General features: G+C 46.6%; 4 protein-coding genes across 15 annotated transcripts in view; 2 read left to right on the top strand and 2 right to left on the bottom strand.

The window, feature by feature from the left end:
* Positions 1-744, bottom strand: part of CRABP1 (cellular retinoic acid binding protein 1) — a 39862-nt gene extending 39118 nt beyond the window's left edge. The window contains exon 1 of the mRNA XM_053988554.1: positions 538-744. The gene's annotated coding sequence lies outside the window, so the exon portion shown is untranslated. The remainder of the gene's footprint in view (positions 1-537) is intronic.
* Positions 745-3010: 2266 nt separating this feature from the next.
* On the top strand, positions 3011-10325 carry SKIC8 (SKI8 subunit of superkiller complex). 2 transcript variants are annotated; one of them, XM_053988548.1, is made up of 10 exons: positions 3025-3169; positions 3295-3322; positions 3679-3784; positions 4612-4784; positions 5806-5954; positions 6271-6364; positions 7143-7236; positions 7888-7980; positions 8559-8637; positions 10053-10325. In XM_053988548.1, exons 1-10 carry the CDS (start codon positions 3158-3160, stop codon positions 10140-10142), a joined length of 918 nt encoding a protein of 305 aa, XP_053844523.1. In that variant the 5' UTR covers positions 3025-3157; the 3' UTR covers positions 10143-10325. The 2 variants fall into 2 exon arrangements, with proteins under 2 accessions (XP_053844522.1, XP_053844523.1); XM_053988547.1 differs by lacking the exon at positions 10053-10325 and having other exon boundaries at positions 3011-3169; positions 8559-10045.
* A 520-nt stretch (positions 10326-10845) lies between these two features.
* The window catches only part of DNAJA4 (DnaJ heat shock protein family (Hsp40) member A4), a 73607-nt gene continuing 66638 nt past the window's right edge, over positions 10846-17814 (bottom strand). Inside the window, exons 1-9 of one of the 5 annotated variants that reach the window (XM_053988536.1) lie at positions 16927-16945; positions 16806-16821; positions 16578-16718; positions 14772-14952; positions 13771-13875; positions 12806-13033; positions 12486-12716; positions 11853-11953; positions 10846-11768 (exon numbers count right to left, since the gene is read on the bottom strand). In XM_053988536.1, the coding sequence (XP_053844511.1) occupies positions 11550-11768; positions 11853-11953; positions 12486-12716; positions 12806-13033; positions 13771-13875; positions 14772-14952; positions 16578-16709 (1197 nt within the window). In that variant the 5' untranslated portion in view covers positions 16710-16718; positions 16806-16821; positions 16927-16945 and the 3' untranslated portion in view covers positions 10846-11549. Of the gene's footprint in view, positions 11769-11852; positions 11954-12485; positions 12717-12805; positions 13034-13770; positions 13876-14771; positions 14953-15950; positions 16313-16577; positions 16719-16805; positions 16822-16912; positions 16995-17814 lie in introns of those variants that run through there. The other 4 variants (XM_053988537.1, XM_053988539.1, XM_053988538.1 and 1 more) reach the window with 4 other exon arrangements.
* Positions 16512-17814, top strand: part of ACSBG1 (acyl-CoA synthetase bubblegum family member 1) — a 41166-nt gene continuing 39863 nt past the window's right edge. For 6 of the 7 annotated variants that reach the window (XM_053988527.1, XM_053988526.1, XM_053988529.1 and 3 more), the window contains exon 1: positions 16717-17278. The gene's annotated coding sequence lies outside the window, so the exon portion shown is untranslated. Of the gene's footprint in view, positions 16535-16716; positions 17279-17814 lie in introns of those variants that run through there. The other variant, XM_053988522.1, reaches the window with a different exon arrangement.

Below are 17814 nucleotides of genomic sequence, written 5' to 3'. Positions count from 1 at the left end.
CTGTTCCCGTCCTGCTCGACAGCGACAAACAACCACAAGTTGTATCAAAGGAGGTTCAGGCTGATCATCACGGAGAATTTCTTCACAGAAAGGGCAGTCAGGCACTGGAATGAGCTGCCCGGGGAGGTGGTGGAGTCACCATCCCTGAAGTGTTCGAGAAATGATCAGGTGTGGCGCTTCGTGCTTTGGCCTACTTGACAAAGCGGTCAACTTCTTCTGGATTTGATGATCTCACGGGTGCCTTCCAACCTTAATGGCTCTGTGACTCTGTGGAGTTAAAGTCTTCTGTGCCTGGTGAGAGCCGTGGGCAGTGCCGCAGCCCCAGGAGAGTGGGGTCGGGCAGTGCTGTGCTCAGCCTGTCCCTTGTCTCTTCCACACCTCAGACAAGAGGCAGCCAGCGCAGCCTTCCCTCAGGAGCCTCCTACACGGCTGGGCCGGCCGACCTGAACGCGTGCCTCAGTCCTCGGGGCGTCCACGGCTGACACCATCCCTGCTACCGCGGCACCGCAGGGCATCGCTGGCACCGCTGCCACACACCCAGTGCCTGAGGGCTTCTCACACCCCCAGTGCCTGAGGGCTTCTCACACCCCCAGTGTCTGAGGGCTTCTCACACCCCCAGTGCCTGAGGGCTTCTCACACCCCCAGTGCCTGAGGGCTTCTCACACATCCAGTGCCTGAGGGCTTCTCACACCCCCAGTGTCTGAGGGCTTCTCACACCCCCAGTGTCTGAGGGCTTCTCACACCCCCAGTGCCTGAGGGCATCTCACACACCCAGTGCCTGAGGCCTTCTCACACACCCAGTGTCTGAGGGCTTCTTACACATCCAGTGCCTGAGGGCTTCTCACACACCCAGTGCCTGAGGCCTTCTCACACACCCAGTGCCTGAGGGCTTCTCATACCCCCAGTGCCTGAGGCCTTCTCACACACCCAGTGTCTGAGGGCTTCTTACACATCCAGTGCCTGAGGGCTTCTCACACCGACGGCGCCGGCCCTGCGCCCCGGCTGTCCTGAGGGTGAGCGGGAGCATGAAGCGATACACAGAATAAATAAATCGACTCCACAACCTGGTGTAGTTATGAAGTGGGTCTGTATGTCAGCGCCCGGCATAGGTGAGATAGCTCTCCAAAACTTGTGCCCCGATCCTCAGTCTGACCCACACCTTTATTCTCAAAGCTGTTCCATATGCAATACATTGCACAACTTTCTCATGCATATTCAACCCCTGGCCCCGCCTGTCCTCGCCTCTCATGCTAAATGAGTCCACGCCCTTCTGGGCACGCCTGGTTTGCTGTGGTGGTCGCACGGGGGTCTCTCGGTGGTCCTGAGGCTGAAGATTTTGGTCTTCCTCATGGCTGAACTTTTGAACTTTTCCTCTCTGCGCGTGCGCTTTTGGTCCTTTGGTGCTTATCTGAGTACGTCTGTCAGTCTTGATGGGCTTGGAGACAGAGGAGCTTCTTTATCTGGGTTCTTTGCTTCTTCTGGTATTGTTCTTTATGCAAGAAGCTCTAGAAATTTGCATTTTCCTATGCCCTTTGTACCAGGCAGAGGTTGCTTAAGTAAAAGGTTAAAATTCAACACATAACTCTACAAGCTAAATTATAAATGCTTAATTCATTTTGTTAACCTAACTCTAAAAATCTCTGTTTCAAGGGGACGAGTGAGAGGCGGCGATGAAGATGTAAACCGTGGGACGCAGCTGCGGGGTCCCCGGGGGCGCTGAGGGTCAGGACTCGGGGCCGGAGGTTCAGCCCCGCTGTCCCGGTGGTTCAGCCCCGCTGTCCCCGGAGGTTCAGCCCCGCTGTCCCGGGGGTTCAGCCCCGCTGTCCCCGGGGGTTCAGCCCCGCTGTCCCCGGGGTTCAGCCCCGCTGTCCCCGAGGGCTCAGCCCCGCTGTCCCCGGAGGCTCAGCCCCGCTGTCCCCGGGGGTTCAGCCCCGCTGTCCCGAGGCTCAGCCCCGCTGTCCCCGGGGTTCAGCCCCGCTGTCCCCGGGGTTCAGCCCCGCTCTCCCGGAGGTTCAGCCCCGCTGTCCCCAGGGCTCAGCCCCGCTGTCCCCGAGGGCTCAGCCCCGCTGTCCCCGGAGGTTCAGCCCCGCTGTCCCCAGGGCTCAGCCCCGCTGTCCCCGAGGGCTCAGCCCCGCTGTCCCCGGAGGTTCAGCCCCGCTGTCCCGAGGCTCAGCCCCGCTGTCCCCGGGGGTTCAGCCCCGCTGTCCCGAGGCTCAGCCCCGCTGTCCCCGGGGTTCAGCCCCGATGTCCCCGGAGGTTCAGCCCCGCTGTCCCGAGGGCTCAGCCCCGCTGTCCCGGGGGTTCAGCCCCGCTGTCCCCGGAGGCTCAGCCCCGCTGTCCCCGGGGGTTCAGCCCCGCTGTCCCCGGAGGCTCAGCCCCGCTGTCCCCGGAGGCTCAGCCCCGCTGTCCCCGGGGGTTCAGCCCCGCTGTCCCGAGGTTCAGCCCCGCTGTCCCGGGGGCTCAGCCCCGCTGTCCCCGGAGGTTCAGCCCCGCTGTCCCCGAGGTTCAGCCCCGCTGTCCCGAGGGCTCAGCCCCGCTGTCCCCGAGGTTCAGCCCCGCTGTCCCCAGGGCTCAGCCCCGCTGTCCCCGAGGGCTCAGCCCCGCTGTCCCCGGAGGTTCAGCCCCGCTGTCCCGAGGGCTCAGCCCCGCTGTCCCGAGGCTCAGCCCCGCTGTCCCCGGGGGTTCAGCCCCGCTGTCCCGAGGCTCAGCCCCGCTGTCCCCGGGGTTCAGCCCCGATGTCCCCGGAGGTTCAGCCCCGCTGTCCCGAGGGCTCAGCCCCGCTGTCCCGGGGGTTCAGCCCCGCTGTCCCCGGAGGCTCAGCCCCGCTGTCCCCGGAGGTTCAGCCCCGCTGTCCCGAGGCTCAGCCCCGCTGTCCCCGGGGGTTCAGCCCCGCTGTCCCGAGGGCTCAGCCCCGCTCTCCCGGAGGTTCAGCCCCGCTGTCCCCGGGGTTCAGCCCCGCTGTCCCCGGGGCCGTTTCCGCCGGCAGGACGTGCCCGCCTGCGCCTCCCGGCCACAGGGCGGCGGCAGAGGGCGCGGGGCCGGTGGCGCGGGGGAGCGGCGCTCTCTGTGGTACGTGAGGTCATCAAGGCACGACGGCGGCCGGAGCCGTGTCCGGCTCCTCTGGGCGCGCTCCCGTCGGGGTTGTTTTCAGAAAGACATGACCACACAGGTAATTAAAAACACAGCGTTAGCTAAGCTGATTGCTGGCTTGAGGCGTGTGTATATGTATTGTATATGTATGCGTGTGTGTATAGGCTGCTCATGTGTAATATTAATTATTTTTTTCCTTTCTAGTACGGTATTCTCTTCAAGCAAGAGCAAGGTGAGCGAACGCTAACGGGTATTGAGCAATGTTGGTGTTCTGGGATTATGTACAGTTGATAATGGCAGGTATCCGTGAGAGGAGACCTGGTTATGTTTATATTAGGCATAAATCTGAGTAAGTCAGAGGTAGCTGTGCTGCTTTTTCGGTAGTGACGCTGGTCACACAACACTGCATATTTTGGAACGAAGAAGACAGTGACCAGGCTCTCGGAGCACTCAACAGGCCTGAGGAGCAGAGCAGGGTCTATTGCCAACATTGCAGCTAGCCAGTTCAGCATTACCTGAACCGGTTGTGGTCTTCTAGCAAAAGAAAATACTTATTTTTTTAATTGCCGTGCATATATTCTCTTTTAGCTCATGATGATGCCATTTGGTCAGTTGCCTGGGGCAAAAATAAAAATGATGGTTCTGAAACAGTGATCTCTGGCTCTTTGGATGATCTGGTAAAGGTCTGGAAGTGGTAAGTGCTCCATATGAATCTGTGTTAGGCCTTGGAAGTAGTCAGTGTGGAGCAGCCTTGAATTTCCACAATCTGCAGGGATGATAGAAGAATGGCACACAGAGCTGCTTCTTCGAGCAAGTTTATCTGCACTGGTGTGTGCTCTCTCTGGGAGTGGTGGCATTCTGGTGTGCTTGCATTTCCAGAAAAATGAGAATCCTTTTGAAAATGCCTGTCAGAGAATACTTGATGTATTTCTAAACCAAAGAATGAGAAATGCTCCTTTTGATGAGACAGTGCATTTGGAGATGTGTGTTGTGAAAGAAATCATGGCAATAGTGAGAAAGAGGAAATTACATCCTCCTTTTTTATTGAAAAAAAGCTCCTGATAATCCTTATGCAAGCGTGCTTTTGCAAAGAAGCTACTGTCTCTTGAGCAAAGCAGTGTGGAGGGTGTGCTTCACCTCAGGGACAGATGTAGCTTGGTTGGGGGGACTGTGCAAATGCCAGCTCTGTGAGCACCCCCAGGCTGCCGTGTGAGGGACATTTCTTGGTGGGATGGCTTCCAAACCCAGGGTGAAGCACCTGCTTGGCAGGAACGTGGTAAATTACTGATTTGTCAGCTCTTTAAGAACAGAGGGTTTGTGTGTAGCCCCTCACATTTTCATGGCAGGGCTTGGAGTGCCGTGTGTTGAACCAAGGGAGGAGCGAGGATTGTTTGTTTGTTTGGGGTGAGGCTGGGGGTGCTGAACACCCCCAGCCTCACCCCAAACAAACAAACAATCCACGCTCCTCCCTTGGTACCCCCAGCCGTTCCCAGCGAGGCTTTTCCCTCCCTTGCACGGCAGGAACGACGAGAAGCTGGATCTGCAGTGGACTCTGGAGGGCCACCAGCTGGGGGTGGTGTCTGTGGACATCAGCCACACGGGGGCCATCGCAGCATCCAGCTCTCTGGACGCCCACATTCGCCTCTGGGACTTGGAGACTGGCAAGCAGATCAAGTCCATGGATGCTGGTCCTGGTAAGACACCAGTGTGACTCCTCCTGGCAAATACTGGGGGACTGGGGTGCATGAGGGGAATAAGGTCTTTGGGGGGTTCTTTAGTCTTTCCTGTATTTGCACAAGTGTTAAAGGTTTTATGAACTCAAAGCAGTGTCAATTTTACATTTATTTTTACACCCTATTTGTGCTTTCTCAGGTACACATAGTTGGCTTTTTGCTGTGTGCATAAAGCAGAATGGAAACCAGCTTGCTCTTTACACACACATTGGTAAAGGAGTATTTGGAAGAAATAATTCAAATGCTTATTCAGATGTATTTACAAAGGAGCTCTGAACATTCTTCATAACACTGCAGTGAATTTGAGCCGTGCATGTGATCCTTTTTGATCCACAATGTCCAATCCTAAGCAAGCAAGTCAAAACAGCTACCAATGGTAACAATGCTAATGTTCTCCAAGCTGGAATTCAGGGCCTAAGGTCTTATTCCAAGTATTTAATGAATCCACTGGAAGTCACAAATTTAAGAACAATCTTGCAGCGTTTTAGGCAATTAATATTTAACTTTTAGAAAAAAAACTGTGAATTACATTGTGCCAGATAAATACGTGGCACTGCTATGAAAAATGATGGGTTTTTACATTCAGTTGCAGGAGTGTTATCTGTGTTACATTTGTATATCTGCATTTCTCCTGCATCTTCTGTGCTTTGCTACGTACTAGTGTTGATTTTTTTCAGTAGTTTCAATCTTTTGGTACCAGGAAAAAAGTAAGAATTTAGACTTAACTGATGCGGTCTATAATTGTAAATTTATTGTTACGTGAGGGTCTCATAAGGTCAGGGTCTTACTGGAAATTTAATCTTTTATCAGATGTAAGTAAATGGCTCGAGCTACACTCCATTAATTACACAAAAGGGGTAACTTGATAAGCTTGTACACTCTCAAGAGGGTTGCACATCTGAACAGATGCATACAGAACTGACACCGTTGAATAAGAACCAGGAACAGGATCCAGCTAACTGTTCTTTATTTTTTAATACAGTTGATGCTTGGTCCCTGGCTTTTTCACCCGATTCCCAGTACCTTGCAACAGGAAGTCATGTGGGGAAAGTAAATATTTTCGGTGTTGAAACTGGAAAGAAAGAATATTCTCTGGACACCAGAGGAAAGTTCATCCTTAGCATTGCATATGTAAGAAGCACGATTGATAATTCCTTATGAGAAATTGCTATTGCTGTAATCTGTTGTAAGTAGGTATTTTTGTTTATCAGTTTATCTCTACAGTAATACTAGGTGACAGCCACAGTTCCAAATACAAATTGTGTGACGTTTTTCCCCTTGCACATCTGGAAAATATATTTGGATCTTGTTTATAGTCTTCGGGACTTTAGAAGCCCAGCTAAATTGCATAGGTCATTATTTGTGAAAAGTTGCCAAGGGAATGTCAGGGCTTACACACCATAAATGCACACAGATGTTGAATCACACTTTTTGTGTTTTATTACAGAGTCCAGATGGAAAATACTTGGCCAGTGGAGCAATAGATGGCATCATCAATATTTTTGATATTGCGACTGGAAAACTTCTGCATACGCTAGAAGGTATGGTTTGGTCACTTGCAGTACCTAATTCTGACCTCACTTCTGAGAAAATTAAAGGATATAATGCAAGTCAGAATAAGCTACAACAACCACGGCAAAAGTGAGTTGACATTTTTGTCCATTAGACAGTATTTAGTTATTTAGCGTGCCCTAACCTAAACCACTTGAAATATTAGAGGCAAACTGTAAACTCAGGCTTGCATCATAAATGCCTTTTAAAGGCATTTTAAAAAGATACAGCCAGTAATGCTTAACTAAATTCTTAAATTGGAGCTCTTTGTATTGCAGAAAAAAGTACAAGGGAATGAAGCCAAGCCAAATGTGTGCTGCCATGCATGTGGTTTTTCTTTCTCTTACGTGATTTGTTCTAAAGCAATTTTTTGCTGTTCTGAAAAATAACTGAACTTTTTATGTTGTAGAATACGTGCTTTTTTTTCTAACAGATAAATGGGCTTTTAGTGTTCATGCTATTTCTGCCCCGTCGTAACCAAAACCCCAACCACTTAAATATGCAATCATACTATAAAATACGACATAATTTCTAATAGAGATCCACAGCTGAAAGAAACAAGATACTTTTTGTGTTGCAGACATGCCTTAACATTCACAGCTGAGAATTGCTGCCCGTTTCCATTTTCTGTGGCGGGAAGAAGCCTCTAGAGAGAAAGAGGCTTCCGAGGCTGGTGTCTCTGAGCAGGCAGTGCTGTTGTGGAGTAGCTTGCTGAGTGCTGTGTCAGTCAGAGGATGCCAGTCCTGCTCTGTGTCCCTGTGCCTGCAGGCCACGCCATGCCGATCCGCTCGCTGACCTTCTCCCCTGACTCCCAGTTACTCGTCACCGCCTCCGACGACGGCTACATCAAGATCTACGATGTGTGAGTGGGGACTGCCAGCCCTGCAGGCAGGACAGCAACTGCTTGGAGAGGCTGACACTGTGAAACATCAAACCCTCGGCTCTCCAGAATTCCTTTCAGCTTTTGGTGACTTTTTATGTAGTAAATAACCTTAAATCATAAAATACTACATCCTTATATGGTTTTTGAAAGTGCAGAGGTAGAAGAAAGCTGTCAATTGAAAACAAATTACTTTCCTCATATTTGCCTGTAGGCAGTAATCTAATTCTTCTGTGTATCTGTCCTGTGAGCTTGTGTTCACCCTTCCTAAAACATCTGTTCTGTACTCAGCTAATTATATTTATGACCTATTTCTGTTGCATCTTGCAATACCTTGGAAGACCCTGGGGAGGAAATGGCCCTGCTTCAGTGGTCTTCACCCCCTAAACCTGCATTGCTTTGGCTTTGGTGAAACTCTTTGTCCTCCTAAGCCTGTCTTCTTAGTGACTTACTTTTATGTTAACTATTTGAAGTGGAAACACAGAATCTGCTGTAACACCAGTTCAGCTTGGATGAACAAATGTCCAGAAGTCACCTCCCATTGAACCATTCTTGATTGCACTAGCTAGAGTATATTCCTGTTGATTTTTCCCTGGAATTCACAAAGCAAATGTTAATGTGTTCTTTCCACAGGCAACATGCAAACTTGGCTGGCACATTAAGTGGTCATGGATCCTGGGTTTTAAATGTAGCATTTTGTCCTGATGATACCCATTTTGTTTCCAGGTATTGAGGATTTTTAATTGTTTATGATTACTGAAAAATGAAATAACATGAAATGTAAAGGCTTGAGCCAATCTGTGATGTGGCACCAGCTGTAGTGAGAGCATTTTACAGAGTAAGTCATCTCACTGCAGTGTAGTTCCTGACAAGTGAAAAACACCTGACCTAAGAGAATGTCACTTTGATTCTAAATAGCTGAAAAATTGCTGTTGAATCAAGAATTACAACCTAAACTAGTAGTAGATTAATCTACTTGAACTTTAGCATTCATTCTTAAAACAGCTGAGACAGCTGGGGGACCAAGTATATGTAAGAGGAATTTCCTTATCCAAAGAACTTGCCTCAAAGAATTTTTTGGCCAAAATGGGAGTCTTCATTTTCACATTGCAGATGTTGGAACAGTAAATTTATTTTAAAGGTAGTGGAACATGGCAGAAGATGCAGTCCTTTACTACTTCATCCCTGTATTTGATGGGTGAAAGAGGGTTTCTTATATCTACCACATGAGACCCTTTAATGTTTGCATTAAACTTTAGTTAATATATTAATTTAAACCTTAATCAGTATTACTTTTCTTTCAGTTCATCTGATAAAAGTGTGAAGGTTTGGGATGCTGGAACGAGGACCTGTGTCCATACTTTTTTTGACCACCAAGATCAGGTATGGCTGCTATTCCCTGAATCACCACATTCCCAGGAGAGCTCGTGTAGTTGTGCACATTTGTGCTTCACTTTGGTGCTGCACCTCCAGGCTTGCAGTAATTCAACTTTAGCCTGCTATAATAAAATTTTACAAGTTGTGGTTATTTAGCACTTAATATTGAACTAGTACTCCCTGGTGTATATGCTGATCTCTTCCAAGTAATTAACATTTTTCAGGCCCAAATAAAGGCAATCCTGAGTGGCCTAAGTCTCACCAGACTCTATTTGTTACCTTTCTCTCTGGTTTTACGTATTTCTGTGACTAACATAGCACGTGCATGTGTAAGGGTGGAAATACTTATTTAAAAGGATGGAATTACTTAAACAGATGCTTGAAAGCAGCCTGGAAACTTGGGAGTTTTTCCTCCTTCTGTGTCTGTAATACCATGGGTTTTTAATTTATTGTTCAGTGATAGCTACCTGTGAGGGAAGGAGTTAGGTTTCTACCCATTTACTCTTTGTCCAGATGTTAGGTGATAAATAGAACAATGTTATATTTTAATGGACCACTGAGCAAGAAACAAAGGACATTCTTCCAGATTTTTTTTTAATGTTTTCTTCCATAGTAAATTCTTGCTGGTAACCTTCTTTTCAGTTACCTATAGTTACAGGGGTTTTACTAGTGAAGTACCAAGTGGGACTTGATTTCCCCTGTTGTTTTAGCTGTTGTGTATGCTCTCATTCAGTAGCAGAGATGTGTTAGTTACTGAGAACGCTGGGTTTGGGTACTAATGCAGAATAGTGTATGAGATTGCCCAAAACATACTGCTGTCAACACCCACTCTGCATTTCACATTGATCTGCTGGGTAAACTGCACTCTTCCTGTTATCATTCTGATGGAGATGGGTGTCAAGTAAGAGCTTGTGTAACTGTCTTAGAGGACTGACCTGAATTTTTCTAAGTAAGTTTTGCACTGGTAGGTAAATGGTTATCTGAAAGAGCTCAAGGATAAACCTGGTCATTCTTCAGTCTGTCATGATGTCTCAGTCTGCATGACAAATGCTTCTTGCTCTTGCTTTCCTGCACTGTAAAATACTATTTTCAGAAAGGGCTGCAGGATGGGCAAGAGTGGAAGTGCTTGGGTTATTTATGCAAACTGGGGCAAGCACTTTTCAGCCCTGACCGAGTATCTCTGGCTAGTGTAAGCCACAGTCAGCGGGACTGGCAGTAGCAGCTCGTCAGGCTCCTAGAGGGCAGTGTCCTACTCTGCTTCGGCAGCCTCAGCTGCTGGTGAAGCACAAGCCAGAACGGCACCACTTCTAATTAGTTGACTTTCAATAATCCTTCCTCTACTGCTTGTAATAAATATTACTGCCAAAAAGCTTCTTTTCCTTTGTCCTCTCTGGATAAACTTGCATATGTCTTTTTTACAGGTTTGGGGAGTGAAATACAATGGAAGTGGGTCCAAAATTGTGTCTGTTGGTGATGACCAAGAAATTCATATTTATGACTGTCCAGTTTAAATGTCTTGACTCAGATACTTCAGTAAATCTCTTGTAGCAGTTTCAAGGGACTGCTACTGTCCTGTGTAATTTTTTTTAGTATGATAAAAGCATTCATACTGATCTGCAAAACCAGATCTAATTTTGATTTTGCTTAGCATGAGAGAAAACATTACTTTTTTAAAATAAAAGCTACAGTTCCAAGTCCTTGTGTCTAATTTTTGGGGAAAAAGTATTTTTGGAAATAGATAGTCATGGGTGAAGTAACTGCTCAGTTAATCACCTCTGCCTTTAAACATAAATAGACCAGAGCTGGAAAGCATGGGCTAAGTGTTACAACAGCTTATTTTAGCAGAAGGAAGATGACTGAGGCTGTTACAGACATGGGAAATGACAGCCTCAGCTTGTCCTGAAGAGGATCACTTAAGCTGAACACCTGTTTCAACAATTGTGTGGTACATGAACATAGATCATTCATCATGGTTTAATTTCACTAAAGGGGACCAGTTACTTCTAACCCTGACTTAATACACACATTACCAGCAAATAGGTAAAATGGAAAAAAGCTTTAATGGGATTGCTGTACTGTAGTATCATGTGTGTTACAAAACAGCAGCAGTATACCCAGTGCAGGTGGTTTTGGTTTATTCGTTTTAGTTAAGGCACAAGTATACAATGCCTAGGAGGAAGTAAACCCTTTCTAGGGAAGGCTGAAATACAAAGCTTGAGCTTCTGAAAGGTCAAACTTTTATTTGCAAGTATTTGCTTGTATGTAACACATTAGAGGACAGTTTGTAACCTTAGGTCACACACAAAGAAACAGCTGAAGGAATGTTACTGTAAACCCACAAAACACAGGAAGAGGGCTATGAGGCAGAGAGAAGGGCATGCACAAGGTGCTTCTGAAATACAAAATGAGACAGGTATGAGTGATGCAGCTAACACAAATAATCTAGACTAGATAACATGAGTCTGAGCTTAGAAGAACTTGTTTAAATAAAGGGGGTTCCAGCATGGCTTAGAAAGTACAAGAGAAGCACGAGAAAAGGTGAAGTACTATTTATTAGAAGTTATTCTGCTATGTTTTATTCTATGAAATTAATTTTCCAGTATGAAAGTATTTACATAAGACACTCCACTTAGCCTCTATCGATATTGCCAAAGTCTTATAGAAATAGCACAGGTGAATAAATTGAGAACCTTCACAGCAAGGAAAATGCATACCAACTCAGTTGGTTCTCAGCAGTATGACATTTGCTTTATATAGAAAGACTACAAGAACACAATATAAATTAGTTACAAAAAGGTGATACTGACAGCGCAGCAACTCAATTTGCTGAACACAAAAACCACAAGCAGTGGCTATTACAGCCATGCAGTTTTCATTGTGAAAATTTACATCTTAGATGACATCCACTCCACCTTGCTTTAAGATGCCTGACATTGTACTCCTGTTCTTGGACCCTCCTCATCTTCTTCATATGCTTCTCCTGCACTGTTACGGTAGGTTTGCTCATTTGGATCAAAATCTTCAAGGTCTACCTGATCCATCTCATCTGTAACCATAACATCTTCTCGTGAAGGAAGCAGAGCCTCCAGCAGAGACAGTTTCTCCCTTGGGAGCCAGTAGTGCTCTGGAAACTGCACCTACAATTTAACGTATTTTTTAAGATAAGTATTTGTTCATGTGCAAACATGAGTATACTGGCTACAGAAAAGCATGCAGCTTACCAAAAATTGTATGATCAGGCTGCCTTTGTCCATCGGAGATTTGTAGACAGGCATCCCTTCGTTGTAGATACACTTTAAGTCGCCGTGTTTTATCACTTCACCTATGGAGGCGAGAGCTGTAAGTGGGCTGCTGTGATGGGATGGGCATTTCACAGCCACACAAGCAGTGTTCCCATGGCACCTCAGGGAGATTGTAACCAATTCACAGGGAAGACCTAAGCCCAAGCTGTACACGGCTAAGGCCATTTAGTCTATTTCCCCTGCTATAAGAGAAATCAGCTTTTCTTGGCACAGTCTCCAGGCCGAATGAACAGATAATTTAGTAGAATTTAAGATTATTTCCTCTTTAATATCTTCCTGGCTATCTACCAACTGGGACTGGATTTATTAAGAAGTATTTGACAGCTTTAGGTATAATTCTGCATATTTTAGAAAGGGTAACAACAACAAAGAACCAACTAAATTAAGTGTCTGCCTCATGAACTTGTTGCATCATCTGGTTAGTAAAAAAAAAAAAAAAAAAAAAAAAACAACAAACAAAACCAAATAGAACAATCTCCCCCAAGAACTCCAGCCCAGGTACAATTAAACCGGTAAGTGGTTCATAGTGTATTAGTACTCTTAACAACCTACCTGGCCTAGTAGATATGACAAGAACTCTGTTGTCCAGAGTTTCAATTGTCTTTCTGAAACCACATAAGGCCTCTGAGAGTTGAATTCTCATTTTTGTGATTAAGTCATGCCCTCGTCTCTGAAAGACACTGTGATCCTTTTGATCAAGCACAATTATAACATCACCAGGCTCCAAATCAGGCTCCTGGTCACCTTCTCCATGAAACACTATCTTCTGACCATCTTTCATACCTGAAGAAAAGAAACCCATTTATTCTCTGCAGAACTATAGACTATTATTGACTACTATTTGGGAACCAGTACAAATAAACAGTTCTTACCTTTATCAACATGAACTTCTATGATCTTTTTCTCCCTTACAACCTTACAGCCATTGCAGTTGTCACATCTGTCCTTGGGATTTATTCTTTCACCTTGGCCTTTGCATTCCGGGCACACAGTTTGGATTTGCTGCACCATGCCAGGTCCAATCTGCTGAACTATAACTTGCATCCCTCTTCCTTTACACACAGGGCATTTTTCTACTGCCCCTCTCTTTCCACCATAACCTTGGACAAAAGAGTTAAATTGGATCTCAGTCTCAAAAAATTACAGTAGTCAGGCTGGAACTCACTGACTTCAAGAGCATATTTGGGTAACTTAAGAGTAGTTCAGTAATGGAATTTAGCTGCCATCACAAAGTATACCCCACAAGCTGGAGGTTTCTACAAACAAAATGTTTGTAATACAGCTTATTGTATGAGCCTCTGCCCCACCCCCAGTAACTCCTGGTTTCCAAGGAACTGTCAGCATACCAAATTCAAGACATAAACATTCTCTTAATACCTGGGAAAGAATCTGCTTCCTAAATATTTAACAGAGTACTAAGACACAAGACCTTATTAAAATTTACCTCAAAGAGGACCAGTCTAGGGAGTACTTAATAACTGTAAAATTAGTAACATAACACAAGCTAGTCTTCCACCCGCAGCAATTAAAGAAGTTTTACAGAATAAACATTTACATCCAATTTCTGGGTGAAGATAATTTTAATTTAGGTACCCCTAACTGCAACTCACAGCAAGTTTTAGTTTGCAATTAGAACAATCACTTTGTAACACTGTTGTTGAGAGACTTACTTTTGGATAAGCATAAGTAAGAATTAAATACCCTGGCAGACTTTGAGGGATCAGGCAAAGAAAGAAGACAGAGAAAGGTAAGAAAGCCTTCAGACTTTCTCAGCCTCAGACAATCCACACAAACAACTTGAAGAGGGATTTGAAACCATTACTTTTTTTTTTTTTACCTTCACACTTGGCACAAATAACATTCTTTTGCAGTGCCAGTTTCCTTGTAATGCCATTATATAGGTCTTCAAGAGATACACCTAACTGGTGCACCACATTTTTGCCTTTAGAAAAACAAAAGGGAAATATTAATACTTGTTCAGCTCTTGCAAAGACAAACGTTCATGCACAGTCTCAAGAAATGCAGAGCTCATTCCAAACTTTGAACACAACTCAGCCCCCTTAAAAGCATGTGCAATTCCATCAGCTTCCACTAAGCTCCACCCATTTATTTCCAAACATAAAAGTTGAGCTGTAATTAAGCCAAGCATCATTAAAGCCACCCTATCTCTGCGCCTACTCCTAATTTTATAAGCTTAACTGAAACAGCAAGATGCAAGGACACTACCAGCTTCAGATCTGTCAATTCAGAAGTTGCTATTTATGCCTGCCTATGAATTGCCATGCCACTTCATAGCATAATTTCAGTGATTTTTACAGCAAGTTACTACTTGCTCCTTTAACAAGCAGTGGGCACGGAAAAGACAAAAATCATATCATGCTTTTGGCAGCACACTGTACTCAGTTTCATGTAATTTCTCCCAAATATTTTTTAATGGGATTTAAGATTACTGAAGTTTAAGTTGATGGTGTCCTTTGAAGCAAGTTGCCCAAAAGCATATGAGCAAGTGAGGCACAGATTTGGAAAAAAGGTAACTTAAACAGGTCTAAATCAACTGCTGACTTACTGATGTTTCCCCCTCCCCTACAGACTACCCATTCCCCCTTCAACAAAAAATAAACAGAACTTAGCAGAAAGATGGCTATGGCTAAGCCATGTTATCTACTTTATTAGACTCTTAATGCTAGAGTAACTAGAAAAATCATAGTTTACTTATTCTATTGTTGCAACAAGTAATACCACACTATGTGCACTCAGCAGAACAGCAGTACCATAGCACAGGTGTTTTATGCTTAAGTGCATGGTTAGAGTTTCTAGAACTTGTGTAGAACTGTGTACCTCTTCTCTCTCTATTCATTCGGCCTCCACCACCAAAGAACATGTCAAAGATGTCCATGGGTGAAGAGAAGCTGCCGCCACTCAGGCCTCCTTCTTTAATAGCCTGCTCCCCACCCTGGTCATAGAGGTCCCTTTTCTTTGGGTCCGACAGAACTTCATATGCCTGGGATATAAGTTTAAACTAAAAAGAAAAAAGAAGCTCTGAACAACTATGACCAAGAGGAAAAGTAGCCCTCTCATATACAACTCCACCTACAGATTGAGCCACTACAACACCCTCTTGTAGCACTTATTTCCAAAAGGAAACTCCCTGGGTAACAGACTATAATAGTACACTTTTGTCCAGGAAAACCCCCCCTTTCCTCCTTCTCCCCCCTCCCCCCATATTTTAAGTGGGCTTCATTCAGTCACATCCACCTTACAAGTACATACCAACTTCACTTTGCTGATTGTGGTAGTTGCAACAACCATTACAACCTCTAAAAAAACCCATTTAGAAAGGAACGTGGTACTGTCCCCGAAGTCCTGCAGGTGCCCAACTGCTCATGGCCACAGCAGTGCTAGTCAGCCTAGAGCTACACAGGGATGCTCCATGCCTGCTGAGCTGGTACGTCCAGCTACAGCAGAGATTTATGTGACCAGACACTGGTGCTGCTTACTCATCACAAACACAAGGACTTTGATACAAATCAAAACAATTAAGGAATTTTCTTAAATAGCTATGAAGAATTTTCTATTATCAAGATTACCAACTGATTTTTTTTTTAAATGCTATTACTGGAAGGACCAATTTTAAATTTCCTTTACTCGTGGCCATGTAACATGGTGTAAAGCAAAAAAAATCCAGCCCAAAATAAAAGCAGAAAAGGTTGACTAAAAAACTAAGAGCAGAAAAGGTTACCTTTGATTAGGCTACTGTTTGAGTTCTATAAATTAGTATTCTAGAAACTAATGTAAGTATGGACCTTCTATTCCTATATTAAGGTATTAATAGACCAGCTTTTAGATAAACGATCCCATTATTAATGTTTTCCCTAGTTCTCAATTGTGGTGCTCGTTTATCATCCAAGCCAACACAGGCAGCTGAACGGGTCTGGGTCTGTGCTGATAGCATCTAAAATAGTTCTCTTGTAAGCAGTCCACCCACGTACAGCCCAGTGATTTCCCAGGTATAGTTACCTTAGACGTCTGCATTAGCATTTTTATTTCAAGAAAACCCATCCTGCTCAGGACCACAAATCCATCCAGAACAACAGTGCTGGCAGCTGGATCCACTACCAGCCTTTTCAACGTCAGACAGCACAGTGGCCACTGGCACACTACAAATCCTTCCAGCTTTGCCTATTTTAACCAGCTCCTCTAAGGACGATCTTCCACCATTAACTACGGGGAAACTAGCATGCGTCACATCCGAAAAAAAAAAAAAAAAAAAAAAAAAAAAATGCTGCATCCCCTTGGCCACAGCTGGGCCGTCAGGCCTGCTGCCAGGCTCACAGACATAGAATAGAGACCTGGAAGTCGCGGAGCCTTCAGGAACCGGCACTACGCTCCAGAAAGGGCAAAGCAGAACGTGAGCTAGAACTGAGCGCACGCTGGCTGTAACAGCGGCCCGCCCGCGGGCGGCGCGGCCCCCGGCTCTCCCGCAGGGCCCGTGCCGCGGCCCGGCGCCGAGCCCGGCTCAGCCCCGGCCCGCACGGGGCCTGCCCCGCACCGGGGCCTGCCCCGCACCGGGGCCGCCGGGAGCGCGGCCTCACGGTGGGGAGGTGAGTGAGCCGCAGGCCTCAGCCCAGCCCCGGCCCCGCGTACCCGCTCGCCCTCGCTGGGGTTCTTGTCGGGGTGGTACTTCAGCGCCAGCTTGCGGTAGGCGCGCTTGATCTCCTCGGAGGAGGCATTGGGCTTCACCTGCAGGATGTCGTAGTACTCCGTCTCCTTCACCATGGTGGGCGCCTGTGGGAGGACGCGGCACGTTACCCTCAGCTTACCCTCGGCTTATCCCGCCCAGCGCCCCGCCGAGGCCCCGCGGGCCGCGCTCACCGCTGCGGTCGCTCCGCTGCAACAACAACAAAAAAACAAAAAAAAAACAAAAATATTCAAAAAAAAACTAACAACAAAAAAAAAAAAAACCCCGCCGCCACCAGTACCGCCGCCCGCTCACGGATCCCAGCGGCTCCGCCTCTTCCGCGAGCTTTATAGCAGCCCCGGCCGAATCTTCTGGAATGACGCCGCGCGTGACGTCACGGGGCTGGAACGGCCTAGAACGGCGGCGCGTGACGTCAGCAGCGGCGGCGGCGCGCGCGGGCGGGCGGGGCCTCGGGCCGGGCCCGGCCTGGCGCTCCGCGTTTGGCTCGCTCAGTCGCTCGGGCTGCGCCTCTGGGGCTGCGCCTCTGGGGCTGCCCCGGCGCCGTGCCTGGCATTCCCCGAGTGCAGCTCACACTAACTGCTCGGGCAGTGCCGCACCGAGGAGCTGGCATTGGACGGGAGCTGTAAATTGTTATTATGCTAACGTGGTAATGCGCGTCTGTTCTCTCCTCTTCTTTATTGCTTTTAGGTTTATATACGTAATACTATTTTTCAATAAAAGTTCCAGGTTAATAGTTTCATTATACGGAAGCTTTAGCTGCGCTTTCCATTATGGTTAAAATGTGACTATGGAGCTAAAATAAATATAAAAAGCGGCCCCATGTTTTATATGTTTGTATTGCAGAAACAGTCTGTTGAGTCTAATTTAGAGCCTAATTCAGACCTGAAATGCCGTGGGCCCGGCAGGGTGAGGGGTCCCTGCTGAGGCGCTGGGTTTCTCCTGAGGGGGCTCCTCACGGCCGCCCCTCCCTTGGTGCCGGTTTCAAATCTCCCGGCTCTGTGAAATCCATTAATTCGCCTCAGGGAGAGGCTGGCCAGCACCCTGGTGCAACCTGCCCCGCGCTGTCTTGTTCTTAGATCTTGTTCGGGTTAAGTAGTAGATGGCTTTCCTGATGCCTCGTTCCCTAGTATTTTAGGCCTTGTAAGTTAATTGGGCTAATGTTGTACCCCTGCTCTCTATCTG

This window comes from Vidua macroura, chromosome 12 (assembly GCF_024509145.1).
Source record: "Vidua macroura isolate BioBank_ID:100142 chromosome 12, ASM2450914v1, whole genome shotgun sequence".
Lineage (NCBI taxonomy): Eukaryota > Metazoa > Chordata > Aves > Passeriformes > Viduidae > Vidua > Vidua macroura.
The sequence above is the reverse complement of the archived record's forward strand: the minus strand, read 5'-3'. Positions and strand labels throughout refer to the sequence as shown.